The 19,263-nt window shown below is 37.5% G+C and overlaps 1 protein-coding gene across 3 annotated transcripts in view; it reads right to left on the bottom strand.

Moving 5' to 3' along the window:
• CUBN (cubilin) overlaps window positions 1-19,263 on the bottom strand; it is a 250,170-nt gene that overhangs the window by 57,655 nt on the left and 173,252 nt on the right. For all 3 annotated transcript variants that reach the window (XM_036023812.1, XM_028507866.2, XM_036023821.1), the window contains exons 49-56: window positions 16,679-16,850; window positions 15,214-15,420; window positions 13,298-13,447; window positions 11,343-11,464; window positions 10,585-10,810; window positions 8,804-8,991; window positions 1,880-2,036; window positions 298-447 (exon numbers count right to left, since the gene is read on the bottom strand). In XM_036023812.1, the coding sequence (XP_035879705.1) occupies window positions 298-447; window positions 1,880-2,036; window positions 8,804-8,991; window positions 10,585-10,810; window positions 11,343-11,464; window positions 13,298-13,447; window positions 15,214-15,420; window positions 16,679-16,850 (1,372 nt within the window). The remainder of the gene's footprint in view (window positions 1-297; window positions 448-1,879; window positions 2,037-8,803; window positions 8,992-10,584; window positions 10,811-11,342; window positions 11,465-13,297; window positions 13,448-15,213; window positions 15,421-16,678; window positions 16,851-19,263) is intronic.

Here is a 19,263-nt window from a genome sequence, read left to right as displayed (position 1 = left end):
AATAAATTAATAACTATTATTAAAATATAATACATTTCAGACTTATGTTCCTTAGGGTATTAACTTGAGGCTTGTGTTATTAAAGCTCTTGTGTTATTCTGTTTCACTTCTGGAGGGAATAGCACGGTGCCTGTATTCTTAAAACACTGGATGGAATTTTAATCAAGTTTATATCAAAGGGGCTCTGTGACACTTTAAATATTTTCTTCAAATGGTGATCTTAGACTATCTATGCCTCTGCTTATTCCTCATTCATTTATTAAGAATCAATAGTAATTTACATGCGAATAGGCTTACCTTCCAAATGGAAAGATACAAAAGTCAAGAGGACCACCGACTTAGGATTAGCCTCTATGAAATAGGTGCAATTCATGTTGTTGTCATACTGCCGTGGGTAGTTCGGAGAGACGATGTAACCTGAAGGCTTAGTGAAATTACTTCCACAGCCTATGCAGGAAGAAAAAAGCATTGTCAAAACATTTGTTCTCACATTCTGTATCTTTTTATCAGTGAGGAAAAGACTCAAATTTCCTAAATTCTATAGAGACGTGTTCTTGAGGCACTCCAAATAGAAGAAACAATCACTAAGAGAATGGAATTCTCATTCAAAAAATAAATGAGAACATTACATATTTTTTTAGAAAATGCTGTAGGGTTTTCAACTAAGTAGTAGAAATTTTTACCACAAATCTGTTGCAAATCACTTAATTTTAAGAGAATAAAGAATGGATAACTTAGTAAAGATTTAATATGGTTCATGTAGATAAAGAAATGACTAATGAAAAGTGATTTGTACCACACTGGTACACCTAGTGCTTTTAAAATATCTTGTTATATTGCTAGAAAACTATCTTATTTAATTACCATTGTAATCTGACAACAAAAATACCCACTTTTTAAAAAATGGTTGAATGTACTAACCCCAACTCCTGGAATGCCTGGTGCCAGAAACGGAAGTATCTTTTCACCACTAAACTGACTTTTGTTTCCATGTCACCACTAACTGGCTAATCTGCATCACTCCCTGATCTATCACGTACGTAAACATCAGTGCCCTTCTACCTCGATATCAAGCACACACAGTTACATGCATATACTCATGTACAAGCAACCCAGTGAAGACCTAAGGTTAGGTCTCGGTTTGACTGTCATGCCTCCACCCTTTCTTTTATTTGTGTCTAAAGTACCCTTTCACTTCATTATTCCCTCTGATTCCTTTCATCAAACTTTTTCCTGAACAGTGGTTTGCAGTTAGTAGCTTATTGATTCAATTCAGCCAACAGGCACACACCATTGGCTCTGAGGCTTAAACACTGCTACATTCCCCCCAACCTCATTTGTGAGTAGTAATGAGAAGGAAGGGAAAATTTTGAAGAAAGTGTCTCCCAAGGTTTACTGGCCGTGAGAATCATCTGGGTGGGAGCTAAAACATGCCCGTCCACACCCATGGAAATTCTGAGTTCAGATGGGTCAGTTGAGGCCCGAGGATCAGCATGCTTCTAAAGCTCCAGGTGATTTCAGTGCAGGTAGTCAATGTGCCACATTCTGGGTACCTGGGTGACTAGTAATTATTAGCCTCCTGGGCACCTGCCAAATTCCTGGCCCCTTGAGATTTCAGGGTTAATTTTGGATGTCTTAGTGGCACTCAGACCTTTTACATCAACTCTCAATTGACCTACCATTGAATTCAGTTCCATTCTCACTGATTTTGAAGGACGGGAGTACTCTCAGGGATGGGAGGCTGAGCCGCACTCTCCCACATGGACCCCATTCTAGCCAATCCCGGCGCAGTGCCCCACTCTCCTTACTCTCCCCAGGCCCACCTGTGGCAGCCACACCCTTTCAAGGATCTCTAAGTTTGGTTTTTAGTGCCACTTACGGCTTACGAAGGAAGCAGAGAAGCCCTGAGCTGGTGCCTCCTGAGACTGGAACACAGCCATGAGTGCATTTCTCGGTGTGATGATGGTGCCGGGAGCCACGTTCCCACAGTTCGTGGACAACAGTGCTGTGTCTGCCGCCTCAGTTCCCGCCCACACCTAGTATAGCCACAAACATAACTTAATGTTCAAGGTTTTCCTGTTGACGTTTTAATGCCAATGCTGAAAAATCATGGTACGAAGGTGTATAGCAACCTAAACATACTAGTAAATAAAACACCTGCAAATAGGCAATATTTTCTTTTGAGAATAATAGTTTTAAGCTGCATTTTAACAGCATGTCTCATTTTTAATTTTCCCAAGTGCATTATGTTTATTTTTGTGTAGCTAGACAGTAATTTTTTAAAAAAATCAATCACTACTCAGTTTCCTCTCACCTTCTCTTAGCTGACTTAATTTAAGTTAGCTGAGCTTGCTGGTGCCGAGAAAGAGAGAGAGAGAGAGAGAAATGTGTGGGGCTTACCATTTGTCCTGAGTGGATGGAAAATTGTGGGTTATGAGTAGAGAACACTACCAAGCAAGAAACCTATAAAAATTAATATTTTTGTGGAGCATAAAGAAAGTGGACGTGAATTCCAAGTAGGTAAGGTCGATCTAGAAAAAGTCCAGCCATTGTTAATATAACGAGAACAATGTGCATGACATTCATGTAACCTGGCAGCCAAGGAGAGTGGACTGGAATGCACATGTGTGAACAATGATGACTTCACTGTACTAGTGAGTGGGGGTGGTAGACACCATTGAGTGAGTATGTGTACTGTGTGGCTATCACATTCAAAATGACTGAGCAAGTAGAGCAATGAATCTGCATCAAATTTTGCATTAAGCTTGAACATTCCTCTGCAGAAACTATTCAGATGATTCAGAAGGTTGCAGCTATGGACACCTGGCAATTGGCAGCTTCATCACAACAACACGCCTGTTCATGCATCACATCTCATGCAGTCTTTTGGTGAAATGTCAAATCACCTGGGTGACTCAGCCCCCTTATAGCCCAGATTTGGCACCCTGCCACTTCTAGTTCTTCTGAAAACTAAAGGAATTTAAGACTATCGGTGAGATTCAGGCAAATATGGCAAGGCACCTGATGGAGACTGGGAGAACAGTGCGAAGTCCCAAGATGTGTACATTGAAGGGGCCCGAGGCATCATTGTTCTAGGTACAATGTCTCTTATACCTTGTATCTTCTTCAATAAATGTCTCTATTTGTCATATTTCATGGCTGGATACCTTCTGGACAGATCTTGCATATGTAACTAGCATACACTGAAATAAATCGTAGCAGAATTCCTGCCAAAGTTAAACTTTAAGGCTCAACTTGAAGAAAGGATGAAATTTGGTCACTATGTGGTATTATTCAGCAAAAACTGGGTGAGCAACTCCCAGGTAGATTTGGTCTGTCATTTAGTTAGTTTAGCTACCTGAAAAGAAATAACCAATACACTCATTTGAAAAATAGTGTCTGAGGAATAAATGATAAGCATCGAATTTCCAAATCAAGCCTATCCTAACCAGACTAGTGAAGGACATTAATCATAGAAACACAAATTTAAATACAAAATTCCAACTTTGAAAGGGGCTGCAATGGAACTGTTGAGAGTATACAATAAGGCGCTCTACCTGATTTGCAGAGCAGTGAGCCTGCCTAAGGAAACCCCATAGCAAGAAAAGGCATGTCTAGTTCAAAGAACAGACAGGAACCCTAGTAAGGTGTGAGGAGAGGCTAAGATCCATGCAGGCCTCGTCCAATGTTAGAGATCTGGGCCACTGTCCTGAAAATGGTGAGGAGCCTCAAGGAAGCTCAAGGGTAGAAGACATTTGGCTTTTAGAAAATATTACAATGTGAAGAATAGAAGAAAAGAGAGGATGCTGGGAGATCTGCCAGGAGGGTGTTACAGTAGTTCAAACAAAAGATCATGGTATAGAAAATGCTGAGTCACTAGAGGAAAATATTGACATGAGGTCATGAATACACACCATTGGGGAAAAATACTATTAAACATGTTTAACCAGGGAAGGCCCTCCTAGATGAGAGAGTCTCAACTGGGAGCAAGTCTGCTGTTCCCACAGAAAAATGATTATTAGCAAGGCCTGAAGGCATTTTTGTCATATTTGGCGTGTGGGTGGCAGGTGGTGGTTAGGGGCCAGGATGCACAGGACAAGACTCCCCCAGCTAATAATTATGTAGCCCAAGAAGGCAAGAAACTAATCAGGTTTGTGTCAGTCTTCCTTGGCCGTTTGACTTCTTTTTACATCAAATTATGCAAGATTACTTATTTGAACATATCATTTTCAGGAATATTTCTCAACAAAGCAATAAAACATCAAGCCATTAAAAACATTTCTATTGGCATATCAGCTGATAGGAAGAAGAATGAGACAGCATGGGTTCATAGCACCGACTTAATATTCCTCAGTTCTTTAAAGTGATATCATTTGAATTGATTTTTTAAACACTGGCATCCATTAGTCATTTTATTAAAGTCAAATTATATTTCCATTTATTAGATATAAATAATAAATATTTATATCTAATCCAGTGCCTGGCACTGGAGCTAATGAGAACAAAAGTACAGATATTCTGTCAAATACCTAAGATAAAAAATGTACCAGGATAAAAACTGAACACCAAACAAACACACAATACAATTTAAAAAATGAGCAGACAACTTAAATAAACACACTTGGAGAAGGACATACAAATGGCCAATAAACATATGAAAAGATGCTCATCATCACTAATCATCAGAGGAATGCAAATTAAAACCACAATGACATGTCAGCTCATACCTGCCAGAATGGCCACCACTGATAAATCAACAAATAGCAAGTGCTGGTGAAGATGAGGAGAAAGGGGACCCCTGGTGCACTGTTGGTGGGAATGCAGACTGGTGCATCCACTGTGGAAAGGAGTACAGAGTTTTCTCAAAAAATTAAAAATGGAACTGCCTTATGACTCAGGAATTCCACTTCTGGATCTAAATCTGAAGAACTCCAAAACACTAATTCGAAAGAATATGCACCCCTATGTTCATTGCAGTGTTATATGCAATAGCTAAGATACAAAAGCAACTCAAGTGCCCATCAATAGACAAGTGTATAAAAAAGTTGTGGTATATATATATATATACAATGGAGTATTACTCAGCCATAAAAAGAATGAAATCTTACCATTTGTGACAGCATGGATGGACCTAGAGGATATTATGCTAAGTGAAGTATGTCAGAGAAAGGCAAACACTGTATGATTTGACTTATATGTGGAATCTAAAGAAAAAAATAAATGAACAAGCAAAATGAAACAGACTCATAGATAATAGAGAAGAGATTAATGGTTGCCAGAGTACAGGGAGATTGGGGGACTGGGTGAAAAAGGTGATGGGGTTAAGTAAAAATTGATAGCTACAAAATAGTCACAAGGATGTAAAGTATGGCATAGGAAAGATAGTCAATAATATTTTAATAACTCTGTATGGTACCAGGTGGGTAGTGAAAATATCAGGGGAAACACTTTGTAAAGTGTACGATTGTCTAACCACTGTGCTCGTGCAAAACTAATATAAAATAATATTGAATGTAAATTGCAATTGAAAACGTTTTAAAGGTATGTCAGGAATGAAATGCACACTTTATTCTCCCTAATATTCCTTTTAATTTTTTATTTTTTCCCTTAACTATTGAAGGAAACAGTATACAGAAGTTTTCTATCTATATTTAGTAAAATTATAAACATGATTTACTAATATCTGTATATACTATTTTTACAAATATTACTAAAAAAGCAAAGTGATAGGAGATAACTTTTAATAAGGAATCTCAAGCTCTTTAATGAAGAACTTCAAGAGTGCTTACTTAGACCTTCTGAAGTCATTGATTGATTATGGATCTGACAGCTCTACCTTTTGGCCCAAGACATGCATGTCGTAATGATAACACTGGTGAGGAGTAATTAAGTATTCATTGCTGCCTTGTCAGTTGGCAACGCATGTCATGGGCTCTGTGCCATGAGACTCATCAAACTATTAGATCTACAAAATTGTCATCAGGTCCAAAACTTTTCAACTTACTTAAGGTTTTTCTATAACGCAGCCTGGCTGCAAGTGATATTTTATCATTCAAGTCACTTTTTTAAAAAATTAATATTTACTGAGAGAACTCCAGATCCATATGTGGTTGTAAGATATGAAATAGAGAAATCCCTGTATACATTTCCAGTTTTCCCCGACGCGGACATCCTGCAAGGCTGCAGTGTATGATGACAACACTGACAGCTGTACAACCCAGCAGTCTTGGTCACTTGCCTGGTTTTCCTTGTGCGTATACTCGTGTGTGTACATTCAGTTTCATACAAGTTCTATGCCCCTGCATTCAGTAGGCCCAACACCACCAGAACACCTCGAGTTGCTCTTTTAGAGTTACACAATTGGCTTCCGCACCCCTGGCTCTCTAACCTCTGTCTTTTTGTCCTCCATTCCTCAAATATTGCCATTTCCAAAACATTACATAAATGGGACAATAGATTATACAACCTTTTGAGATTGACTTTTTCTACTTGGTGAAACTCCCTGGTGATTTGTCTAAATTTAGTCTGTCAGTACTTTGTTTTTATCCAGCTGTGTTCCATGGTTTCTGCGTACCAGAGTTCGTTTAACCATTTAACTATTGAAGGACATTTCCCTGATTCCAGTTTGGAGCTACTACACATAAAGCTGCTGTGAACGTTGATATGCAGGTTTTGTGCAGGCAAAGTTTGCATTACTCTGGGGTAAGTCCCCAAAGTGAAACTGCTGGATCTTAAGGTAAGTGCATGTTGAATTGTGTAAGAAACTGCCAAACTGTTTTTCAGAGTGGCTGTGCCATTTTACATTCCCTCTAGCAATGGATAAGTGCTACGTCTTTTCCCAACCTTGCTGGGATTTTGTGTTTGTCAGTTTTTAATTGTAGCCATTTTGAGAGGTGTGCAGCAATATCTGAGTGAGGTTTTAATTTGCATTTTCACTAACAGCTAGTGATGCTGAACATCTTTCCTTAGGTTTATTTACCACCTGTGTATTGTCTTTGGGGAAATACCTGTTTATATGTTTTGCCCACATTCTGATGGAAATTTTGTATTTTTACACGAGTTTCCAAGTTCTGTATATATTCTAAATAGTAGTCTGCTGTTAGATACATGGTTTGTGAATCTTTCCTCCCTGTGGCCTGTCTGTAGCCTGTCTTTTCACCATCCTCACTGAAGCATTCACAAAACAAAAAATTTCACATTTTGATGAGATAAAATCAATTAATTTTTCTTTTTATAGATCATTCTTTTTAGGTTTAGTCTAAGAACTTTTCACCTATCTCTAGGCCCTGAAGATCTTCTGCTGTTTTTTCCCCTAAAAGTTTATGGCTATATATTTTACATTTCAGTCTATGGTCTATTTTCAGTTAATTTTCACATAAGGTGTGAGGTTTAAGTTTGCTTGCTATAGGTGGATTCTTCTGCTGGTTTTGCCCACCAACTTTTCTGTCTCTTGTCAGAAGTAGCAGTCTCAGGTCCGGAGGGACAAAGGGCGCTTGCCCAGGCTGCCCAGTTTCGGCAGGGCTCTGACCTGCCCCGCCTGCTGGTGGTGTTGCCTTGGCCCGATGTCGGAGGGACTCCCAGTTCAACCAGAGGAAAAATGGGCCAAAGAAATGTCTCATATCTGTATTTACAGTGAAAGAACGTTCGAGTCTTACATCTGCACATTAGATGCTGACTCAGTCCATGAGAGAGAGAATTCATTTGTTTCATGAAAAAAGCAATTAGAAATAGTGTATATTAAGTGTGTTTTATTACACACATATTTTATATAAGCACAGGATTTTTATTTAAACAGTAAGCACAGATTAATTAGATATATAACATAATTTAAGAGATGATATAATAATAATAAAAATAATAAAAATATTTTATTCATTAGGTAGTTTTATATTCCCAGTACTGAACACTATGTTATATTATATTACCTCTAATGCTTAAAACAATCCTACTGAAGTAGGTATCGTTCTCTTTATTTTACAGTTGAATAATTTTAAGTTCAAATGTTTAATTAGCTCACAGAGAAACATGCAGGTGATAAATGTAAGAGATTTGAAAGAGCCCAGGCTAATGTGAACTTAAGGCTGATGTTCTTCCCACTAAAAGGCATAGCCTATTAGAAATAAAACATATAAGATGGAAAAGAGCAGAGACAGAATGAATTTCCAATCAGTCATCATGGTTGTAAGTCAAGACAGTGAGGCCAGCGCCGCATGAGCGGTAGCTGTCAGGCAGCCAGCTTCAATTGACTGCCTCACTGCCGCTGTTTGACTTGGGTCTCTCGCGTGGTGTTTGCAGCTTGTGGGCTCTCAAGGCCAAGGTGAAGGCAACAATAGCCACTTCTCTAGCCTTCTGTAATTTTTATAGCATACTTTAAAAGAGAGGATGCTTGTAATGGTGCCTTACATTCATTTTGTCCCAGAGGATCTATCAGGAAGAGAAGGAGGGAGAAGGAACAGAGACAGAGGGAATAAGAAAAAAAACAAAATCTGGCCTTTTCTCTCTTTAGTTTCTACACAAGGAAAGAACCACTAATGCTCATGAGAATTTAATAAGGCCAGCCAGAAAACAATTTCCTTAAGTTACTTTCCCCATGTATTAGCAAATAAGAAGTCCCACGGCAATGCATGTGTTGTGGTTCAAAGTTTAACTCCTAATAGTTGAGATTTCTCACTTTTTTAATTCAAGAAATCCAAGCAGAAAAATTGTCCTTTTCTTACTTTGAGAGGCAATGAGTCATTTCTACTCTAAATGTTTATGTTCACAAAACCAGTTCTGTTCCAGTTAAATAAACAAGCCCACTAACCTTCAGGAAGCTGTTCTGACACTGTCCGTCACCACTGGGGATTAGGAAGTTGCTGTCAAAGCTGATCTCCAGGTGATTGCTTTCATGAGTAATGACTGTCCAGGAACACCTGCTGTTCTCAGGAAAATTCTGAGGCCAGTGAGGGGATCTGATTGTTCCATTATCTGAATGAAGTATTCCACCACAACCTTAAAAATTGTCATGAAAAAAGTCATTAATCCGGAGGACAATAACAATGTTAAGCCAAGACTTCTAGAGAAAACACATTTCTAAATGTGAGATTTTAGCTCATCTCTCCTTCTGTATGAGTCCCTGGCCTTTGGAGCAGGCATACAACAAGAATGCTCAGTCAGTGTCAGGAGCACTGAATCTACAAGAAGCGTCAGCTGTTACTCTTTTGTCACACCTCTAGGAGCTCAACTGAGAATTCCAATACTCGTCACAAAAAGGATGGACTTGTACCCTGTTTTCAGACAACACCATATGACATACCTCCTTTGAGGCTACAATTTGTGGCCCAGCAATCCCAAATTGTGCGTTTTATTACCACAAACACACAAGAATACAAGTCCTCACTCATTTGCAATTTTATTCTAACACACAGGTCTAGAGAAAGTGACCTTGAGAAGGGAACATTCTTCCATTAATCACCCTGGTTCATTCCTATTAAAATATTGATGAATGGAAATAAAGTACATGGATTGACATTAAAAATCTAGAATTATTTTATACTATTGAACTATGTACTTAATACAGGACAAAAGCCACAGTGGATTGAGTGCCCCTGGCCTGTGAACCAAAGGGTCGCTGATTCAATTCCGAGACAGGCACATGCCTGGGTTGCGGGCCAGGTCCCCAGTAAGGGGTGTGCAGGAGGCAACCACACATTGATGTTTCTCTCCCTCTCTTTCTCCTTGCCTTTCCCTCTCTCTAAAACTAAATAACTAAAATCTTTCGAGAAAAAATTTTTAAAAACTCCCTCTGACTTCACAGCAACCAGTGCTTTAATGAAGGAAAATTTGACTCATTCCATAAAGATCTTTGTAATAACTCTGACTCTCCTGGAAAGAACTGCCCTGTGTATGTGACATTGCAAGGCTCTAAAAAAATCCTGACTAAAAGTATCTGATACAAGTTCTTACATTTTCTGGGAACTTCCATGAAGTCCATACTTTATATACTCAAATGTTACATCCTTTGAAATCAAATGTACGATTATTTGTCACATACTCCAGGGAGAGCATTCATTCTAAAATCACAAATCTTGTTATTTTGCTGCTCAGCACTCTTCACTGGCTCCCCACTACTTTAGGATAATATGGAAGCCAAGACTCCACATGATGTGGACCACTTATTTCCTGCCAGCAGCTCACCGCTTATCAGTCTTCCTCCAGGCTGCCAAATGTTAAATTACTTGCAATCCCAACACATCTTTTCTATTACTGATGATTCTGTGGTTGTGCCCTTTTGCTTATGGAGGCAGAATGGTGAAGTGTTAAGGTCAAAGTTTCTCGGCTCTGTCTTTATTCAAACCCTGACCCTACCAATTATTAGCTACACAATCTAGGCAATTTATTAACCCATGTATCCTAAGTTTCTGCCTGTGCAAAATGGAAAAAACATGTATTGGTGCTGTGTCCTCCTTTCAGGGTTGCTACATAAGATGGCGCATTTAGAGCTGAGTCTTACAGACAGTATACAAAATATACACCTGCTGAATTAGTTATTAAATTTTAAAATCAAAGAAAAAAGATGGTAAGTGCAGAGAATGTTTCTTTTACCTAAAGTTTGTGTGCTCCACGTAACATAGAATCCACCATTTTGCACCGAATGATCTGAGTTAAAAATCACCACCAGCTGGTTTGAACCAGACTGGATTGGCCCAGGGTTGGAAGTCCCACAGTACTGTCCTATTATGGGCGATCCGGGAGAACCACCGTTCCTGACAGTGACAGAGTCCCAAGCACAGGTTGCATGGCTTTCAATATCAAAGTCACTAAATGTAAGCTGCAGGAAAGTAAAGAAATAATGAGGCACTACTTATTATTTTATGAGTTATAAGTTTACCCACCCGGAGTTAGATGAGCTCCCCACAAATCCTTTTATTTTGTTTTAATTTATATAATTTTGTATTTGTATCTCTTTATTTAATTTTCCTTTGCCCTCCTTTTTTCTTATTGAAGTTTCCCTTGGAAATTGTGAAAAAGGATGTTTCTCTCCAGACTAGAGTCACTAGGGGGAACTCCTCAGTTCACTGGGCCGGAATGGCAAATCATGTTAAGTGCATGAATACACGTCACTCCTGGGTGTGGAATTATCTTCTACTCTGAGCTTTTCCAATGTTTGAAATAAGAACTTATTCTCCAGTAATTGCAAACTTACAGATGTCATTCTATAAGAGAGAATTTTAGGGAGAAAATAATCTGATTACAAAATCAAAGGCTAATATTTACTTGATAAAAGAACTCTGTTCCCACACAGGACATGATATTGTAGTTCTATAGTCTCAGAAGTAATTTTCTCAGTCATCAGAACTCACAGTGATGGTGTGGCCTTGAGGGGCTTCCAACAGCCAAGAACAGTGGGTCAATCTGTCATAAGAGGCTGGATAGTTGGGGCTTGTGATCACTCCACTCTCACCTATCTGTATTCCACCACAGTCTGAAATTAGATTTGTAACCTTCTAAATAAGATAGGAAAAACCCCCCTGCAAAACCAAGGTACATTATACTTCAAGCTCTCATATTTTATAATTTAAAAATACAATAAGTGAATAAATAAATGAAATTGGATAAGAGCAAAGTAAAACTGTGTGCCAGATTAGAAATAAACAAAATCCTATATGCAGAATCACAGAGTGAAACAGGCTCAAGTTTAGTACAAAGGAGAAAGAAGATAATATTGTACCACAATGCAGCAAAATTAGGTGTGTGTGTATAACTGAGAGTGAATGTACTAGAGACAAAATAAAATTGCCTTTCTTGAAAAAGCCATGCCAATGAAAATAAACATAAGCTGGAAGAATATGATTATTTCCATAACTAAAGACTTTGTCATTTGCTAATAAGCATATATGTCTGCAGTCAGCTATCAAAATACACTTGTATATGAGCACAGCAATCGAAAAACAGATCCATATATAAAGCATAGCATGGTATGATGTTTCCCACAAATAATACTGCTTCCTGAAGTCTGACTCCTTTCTTTCAATCTAATAAAGAAAAATAAACTGGCAAAATTATTAATTGAGTAGATTAATTAATTAATACTTGCCTCAATGTCACTCCTCCTCAAACCTTCTCCCAATCAACTCCCATTTGATTATAGCACAAAAAAGTGTTAGATAAAACTATAACCAAAATATATTTTGATTTATATCCAAACTTAATGGGAAGAAAGAAGATCTCCAAAATCAACAAATAAGTGCACTCAAATTCTGAGGGGTAATCTCATGCTGAAAGTATATTAGTCTGAGAAGACAGAGAACCAAGATGTGTGGCCCAGGGATTGGGGTCTAAGGTTTTTATGACCAGACGGTAAGGGAGCATATGGCCTCAGACCCCCACGAAGTCAAGAACTAGAGTTGAGAGTTTACATGAAGTTGGGATCTGAAAGGACTGCCATATTAGTGAAAAGGAACTAGAAAAACTTCAAGGGCCCAAAGCAGCAGCAAGGAGTAGCCCTATCTGACCTGGATGAATTTTCAGGTGCAAGCTAAGTATCAGAGATGCAAATCTAACACAAAATATTAGCAAATAATACCCAGTAATATGTTCAAAACATACATCATGACTAAATAGGGTTTATCCTGGAAATCAAAGAATGGTTTAAAGAGAGAAAAAATTCAAAATAATTTATCACATTAGCATATTAAAGGAGGAAAACAGAATCATTTCAATAGATGCAGAAAAATTATTTGACAAAATCTTATACTCATTCCCAGGGGGAAAAAAGCAAACACAACATTTTTGTACACTGTGAATTTAAGGGCCTTTCTTTATTCTGATAAGGAGTATTTATTGAAAACCTAAGAGCAGCCCATATACTTAACAATGGCATGTCATAGGCATTGGCATTAAGTCAAGACCAGATGCTCTCATCTCTTCCATTCAAAATTATGATGATGGCTTAGCTAGTGAAATAATGCAAGACAAAGAAATGAAGTGTTAGGGCTACAAAAAAGCACTATCATTTTCAGAAGATGTGATTATTTATACAAAAAACAAAGATAATTATAGTTAAAATACTAAACTAATGAAAGTATAGCAAGTTCTCTGGGCTAAAAATCAATATAAAAATTTAAAAATTCTTAGATATCAGCAACAACCAATCAAAAAATGTAATTTAGAATGTCCTATTGACATTAGCAACAAAAGCAATAGCAACCTAGAAATAAATCTAACAAAATATATATGAGATATTTAGGGAAAATATCATAAAAATGTTACCTATTATTTTATTGCCAGAGTTTGAAAGCTTAATCATAAGTCTTACCTGTAAAGGAATACCGTGCATGGAATCCAGTATGCTCTACACGTTCATTGGTGACAAAGTGTACCCATACCTGAGGATAAGGTATAACCAACGGCACTGTGGATGCTGAAGGTCCACAAAGTCTCCATATCAAAGGCCCTTCAGCATTACCTGAACAAAATAACACATCAAGTGCCATTAGTTATACAGCTTTTAAGAAATATAGTCAGTGAATTCAGTAAGAATCAATAATAAAAAACTTCAAGGTGCTCATTTACACACATTTAAATTTTTCATTAGTAATAGACATTTCAAAAGTTTCCTCTCCATCTTTGTCAAATGCAAAAGAAAGAGTCCCTCCAAGACAAAAAACAAATAAACAACAAAAAAGCATGTTTTTCTGGTATGGGCCTCTTTCTCTAATGTAGGTGCCATTATGTCCCAACTTGTTTTCATAATTATTTTAGTACATCTAAACAAAGATGCAATTAATTTAAGAAAAAACAACCTTTTGTTTGTGCCTTGTTTTTTTTTAGGAAGTAAGAAATATAATACCAACAGTGACAAACTATGTTATCAAGATAAAAGCAGTATCTAATATTTTAATGATTTATTCACTGTATTTAATCAACCAAAACACACGGTGTATTTAGTACTCAGACCAAGAACTACCACATTTGAAGTTGAATATTTTCATGAAGGTTACTTTTCGTGATAATTTGATTAACATTTATAGAGCACTTGTAGAGCTCACGCTTCCCTGCTTTTTTTAAAAGTGAAACAACATCACTGATCTTAAAAGTCAACAAAATATAGTATTTTAACTGTCTCTAAAATGAAGGAATAGAGAGAAGATTGCATTTAACTGACATACAGGTGCTTCATTTGAATCCATAAGCCAGAGGCTCTGAGCCACTGGCAGTGGTGAGAGTTCACCAGAATCACATGGAGAACAATCTCAGACTGCAACTTCCATTTCTCTCATGAGCCTTCTCTAGATTTATCTGTCTCACAGAGCCCACATGATTCTCCTGCTGAGGTAGGTGGTCTGTGATCACAGACTTTATCTATTTCTCCTTCTAGAAAATTCTGTCCTCCATGTTCTCAAACCTATCATTGATTCCTAAAATTGTCACCAGAAAACTACACTAGCTGCTGCTGCTTTCAGCCTCCTTTTCTTTACATTTTGCAATAACAGGAACTTGATGAGCCTTGGATGGCACAGATGGTCTACCATGTTGCTTTCCTTCTCTATTTTTTACTGTGGAAAAGAGTGTCAATGTGTCGATCAGGGCAGTTTAATGGATAGTCTATGCCTTGACTATTGGCAAGAACTAAAATAGATTTATCTTTCTTCAAACATTCAAACATTCTTAAGAGAATTATGGTCTACCAAGTACACCTCCAGCCTTTTCTGTCATGAAATCAAAGACAGACTTGACTGCTCTGGGGATGATTTCTCATGGAGCTCCCATGGGCTTCTCCATCTGGTACATTTCAAAATTTCTTTTGACTTCAAAGGACTAAGCAGAATTCCACAGCCGCTTTTGTGAATTCTGTAAGTTCAGTAAACCACCGACATTCTGACCATTTTTTGTTCCACTCTCTGAAGAGAGGAGTCTCAAATACTAGATTTCAGTTGAAGGGACCACCTGAACTCATTAAGAGAGGAAGACAGACCAGAATTTCTCCTAGGTAAATCTCATGCAATCGAGACATATGGTCAGGTTTTAGATACTGATTCATCTCTCTCATTGTTCATAGGGCATGTTTTCCTCAGCTGAGCACACATGGAGTTATGGCTCTGTCTGGCCAACATTCCTCTGGATCTTATGTATATATATTTACAGCCATCTGACTCCTTTCATCGCTGGTGGTCTGCAGGCATAAGAAGAATACTGTAGATAAATGGGAGAAATGTCCTTGATTGAACTCACCCACTCGGAACTCGAGGACATCAAATTGACAGTCTTGGTGACTTTCCAGGTAAAAATCTTCAAAATGAATGTAAATGGATGAATTTCCCTGATTTGGATTGCTGAGTGTCCATTCACAGTTTAGGCTTCTGGAGTAATTACTGACTCCGTTATAACCAGGAGAAGTAAAGTTTCCTCCAGGGGAATTTGAAAGGGACCCTCCACACACTAAAAAAAAACAAAACAAAACAAAAGGCAACAGAGGAAGCAGTAGTAAAATTCATGCCATAACACAAGATATAAACAATACAGGAGCAATCTCTGCAACAACAGCAGTGAGCAGTGACATTTTTACTACTTTCATTTTTTTTTCTAGGTGAAGTCAAGGTTGTGGGTAAAGGGCTGGCTCATGGATGCAACCCTTGGGAGAAGTTTCAGTGGGTTTAGAACAAAATATGTGCAAAAATAAGCCCCTTCTTTATTTTCCCATGAAGAGTAGGTGTGTAGGTGGGGTCTGGCTGTACGTCAATATTTCCTCATTTGAGTCTACTGTTATTAATATTTAATTTAGAGGAATATCAGAATATAACAGTGGCCCCAATTGCTTCCACTTAGCAGTTTTCTACTTACCTAAGAGTTTAATTGGATCAAACAGATCATTTAACATTACAGTGCCAATGAGTTTGCCCCTTTTAATAGGAAACATACACTCTATGTATCAATAAAATAACTCACAGGTTTTTTTTAAGTTCTAATCTTCCTAAATTTAAAACTTGGATAATAACACCAATCCAGAAAGTAGAAGGATATTTGGAATAAAAGGGCCATTTCTTGCTTAATTTTTAAATACTCTATGTCAAATGTGAACCCCTCCTCATTTACACTGGAAATGTGGATGTAGATAGATGATGAAGAAACAATAAAATCTGTCTTAAATTAATGTAGTTACTCTCTGGAAGTGAGTTACCTTCTAAGAGACAGATGGTCTCTCAGCACAAAAGAATGACAGAAGACTGCAGAACTGGAAACCAACTACAATGGCAACGTTGTGTGGAACTGAGCTAGCATCTTTTCTAACAGCGTTATATATATATTTTATTTTAATCATTGTTCAAGTACAGTTTTCTCCCTTTTACTCCCAATCCAGGCTACCCACCCAACCCTCCCCATTTCCCTCCCATTACTACCCTCCCCCTAGTTTTTGTCCATGTGTCCTTTAAATTTGTTCCTGTAAACCCTTCCCATTCTCCTTTTTAAAGTTTTAATTCACGATGGCAGTTCTCTTTCTAAAGCCAAAGCTTTTTTATTTTTTAATTAAAAAAATTTATCCATCATGGGTTTTCTGTCTGGTTACATATGTCTGCTTTATGCAGAAGATCCCAGGTGTAACTTTAATCACAGAAGTGAAAATAGACAGCTCTGCTGCTGCAGGCAGCAGCTGTGGGCACATCTGCAGTGCATATGCATTCATAAAGCCCTATATTACCTGCATCTTCACTGGATGTGTAGGAAGCAGTGAAGCCTCCATATGGCCTGGATCCATCGGTGAAATAAATTACTTTCATTGTATTTCCTGAAGACTTGATCTCATCACTTACATTCACACTGCTACACAGCTTCTCCAGCTGGGGTGAGTTACTTCTAATGCCATTGAATACCTGTTAGAAAAACAGTTTAACCTTTAGACACACAGTCCATCTTACTGAATACTTCCTAGGAGATTACATTCCGAGTCCAGAAACACTTCCTTCTCAGGAAACCCTGTGCTAAAATGAATTACTGAACAATACGGGCTCCTAGCCCAGTGCCACAAACCACTATATTACCCAGAGCACATTTTGTGGCCTCAGGGTCATTTCACTAAATGAAAATACAGCTCTAATACCCTCCTGTCATGTGGTGACAAATGAAAAACTGCTGTACTCTTTGCAACAGGAAACCGTGCTCTACATGTAAAGTAGAAATGCCAACACACTTGAATCTCAGTGCACAGCGCTCACTGATGGGCAGTTCTTCCTAACACTGCATCAGGACCTTTGATGCTCAGAATGAAGACTTAAATCCTAGTCTCTGATAATGTGAAGAATGTAATCAAATATTTTAAAATGCCTTGAAGAGGCAATCTCTATCAATAATTCTTTCCTAATTACTAATAGATTCAAGCTTCAATTCTTTTACTAATTTGAATTTTAAAAAGTATATTAGAGTATTGTTGACTCCAAACTATTAAACAATAACTCATTATGCATATATAGTTATAACAACTGGCAAAGTATTATTTCACTTCTGTACAAAACCAAGTGAATGTTTTAGTATGCCTGGTGTTCACAGTTCAAGAAAGATCTAGAAGTAACTAAACAGTAATTGAAAGAGTGAGTGAGTGACATTCCTTTTTTAAAGAGGATTTGAATGTCTCTCAATCAGAAATAATGACTCACAGTATGACAGTAATACCTATGGAGAAAGAGAATGTACTCCGTCACAAAAGAGAGAGGCTTTACTATTTACTATAATTTATCATGAAATTTAGCTCCTTCCTTCCTTCTTCTCTCCCTCCTCCCCTCGCTTCATCCTCTTTCTTTCTTCCTTCCTTCTTTACTTTCTTTCTGGTAAGTTCTCAAATAAATAGAGAATGAGCAAAGGGCAACCCATATCCCCTTGTTTGGAGTAGAGTGAACAGCAAACAAACAAAATCAAACCTATAAAACTATATTGCAAAATAAAAGGAATATGAACATCATATTGAAAATTCAGTAATTAATACTGAAAGTGTTTCTTTGTTGGAGTTTTAACCTCCCCAGGAGAAAAGACCTATAGAAATGACATTTGTAGTTTCCACTAATTAAATAGTCAAGTCTCCCCCCTTGTCGCCTCCCACAAAGCCCACAAGTTGACAGCCCCAGTCCCGTACACAAAGCTTCCAATCAGCCGTTGAGTACTTCACTGTTAAGTAGAAATGGACAGCCAAGGGTTATCAGATATTTAGGGAAACATCTAATGTCAAAGGAAGAGACAAATATAGTAAATAGGAAACGAGAACTTAAAGAAAATAGACTGCAAAAAAGCAAAAACTTCAAAATTATTATTAAAATAGTCATATATGTATGTGAATATATTATATATTGAATATTTAAATATATGATATATTTAAAGAATAAGAGTAATTTAAGTACAATTCTAGGTATACACATTCTCAAAACTTTATCACTCATTTCCACTTCCTAACCCTTAAGAAGCTATAAGAGCATATGCCTTTCCAAAAACAACAAATTAACCAAGAAAGGGAAATTCTTATATCCTAAAGCCAGGGATCCAGCACAAGTTAGAAGCAGAGGTACTTGGAAATTTGAAGGCAAACCCCTACATGCAGCTGGCATCAGACTTGCAGCTAATGAACAAAGGCTCAGGAAAGAATATTGTTAAGGAAAATGAATGAAAATAATAATTGTGCCTCATTATATAAGGTGGGGACGTATGTCTGGAGTGGAAGGTGTGTGGAAGAAATAATTAGTGATAAATTTATAGAAAAACAAGAAAATGTAAAAAGGACCCCATTATTATTATTATTATTATTATTATTATTATTACACTTTAAAAAAAAGCAAATGCTACCTGACTTAGCTGCAACTGGTGTTTACATAATTTGGAAACATTCAAACTGTGATGTAAATATTTTGGAGGAACTGGGGGAGCATGTGAAGTGTGCATCTGTGGTGGCATGGGGCTGCTTTGTGAAGAGAGCCAAGCCCTCACCGTCCACAGCTGGGGGTACATAGACAATGCCGAAGGTCCAAAAACAAAAAGAAGTAACAGAATAGGAATATTATTTTGAAATAATGACAGAAATCCCATAAGAAGTAGCTAAAAGAGTTGAGAGTAGGTGCCTTTGGCATGTATGATGCAGAGGTGGGAAAATGATAAGACATAATTCTGAATTTGTGGTTATCACTGTAAATTTTATTTTAATTGCTTAAGTTCTAAAACTATGACTCTTCATATTCTTTCCTGTAGGACATGTGAAAATTCTGCTGGTATGATTCTTAATAATCATTACATTCAGTATGTTCTCAA

The sequence above is a fragment of the Phyllostomus discolor genome, chromosome 1 (assembly GCF_004126475.2).
Source record: "Phyllostomus discolor isolate MPI-MPIP mPhyDis1 chromosome 1, mPhyDis1.pri.v3, whole genome shotgun sequence".
Classification (NCBI taxonomy): Eukaryota; Metazoa; Chordata; class Mammalia; order Chiroptera; family Phyllostomidae; genus Phyllostomus; species Phyllostomus discolor.
The sequence above is the reverse complement of the archived record's forward strand: the minus strand, read 5'-3'. Positions and strand labels throughout refer to the sequence as shown.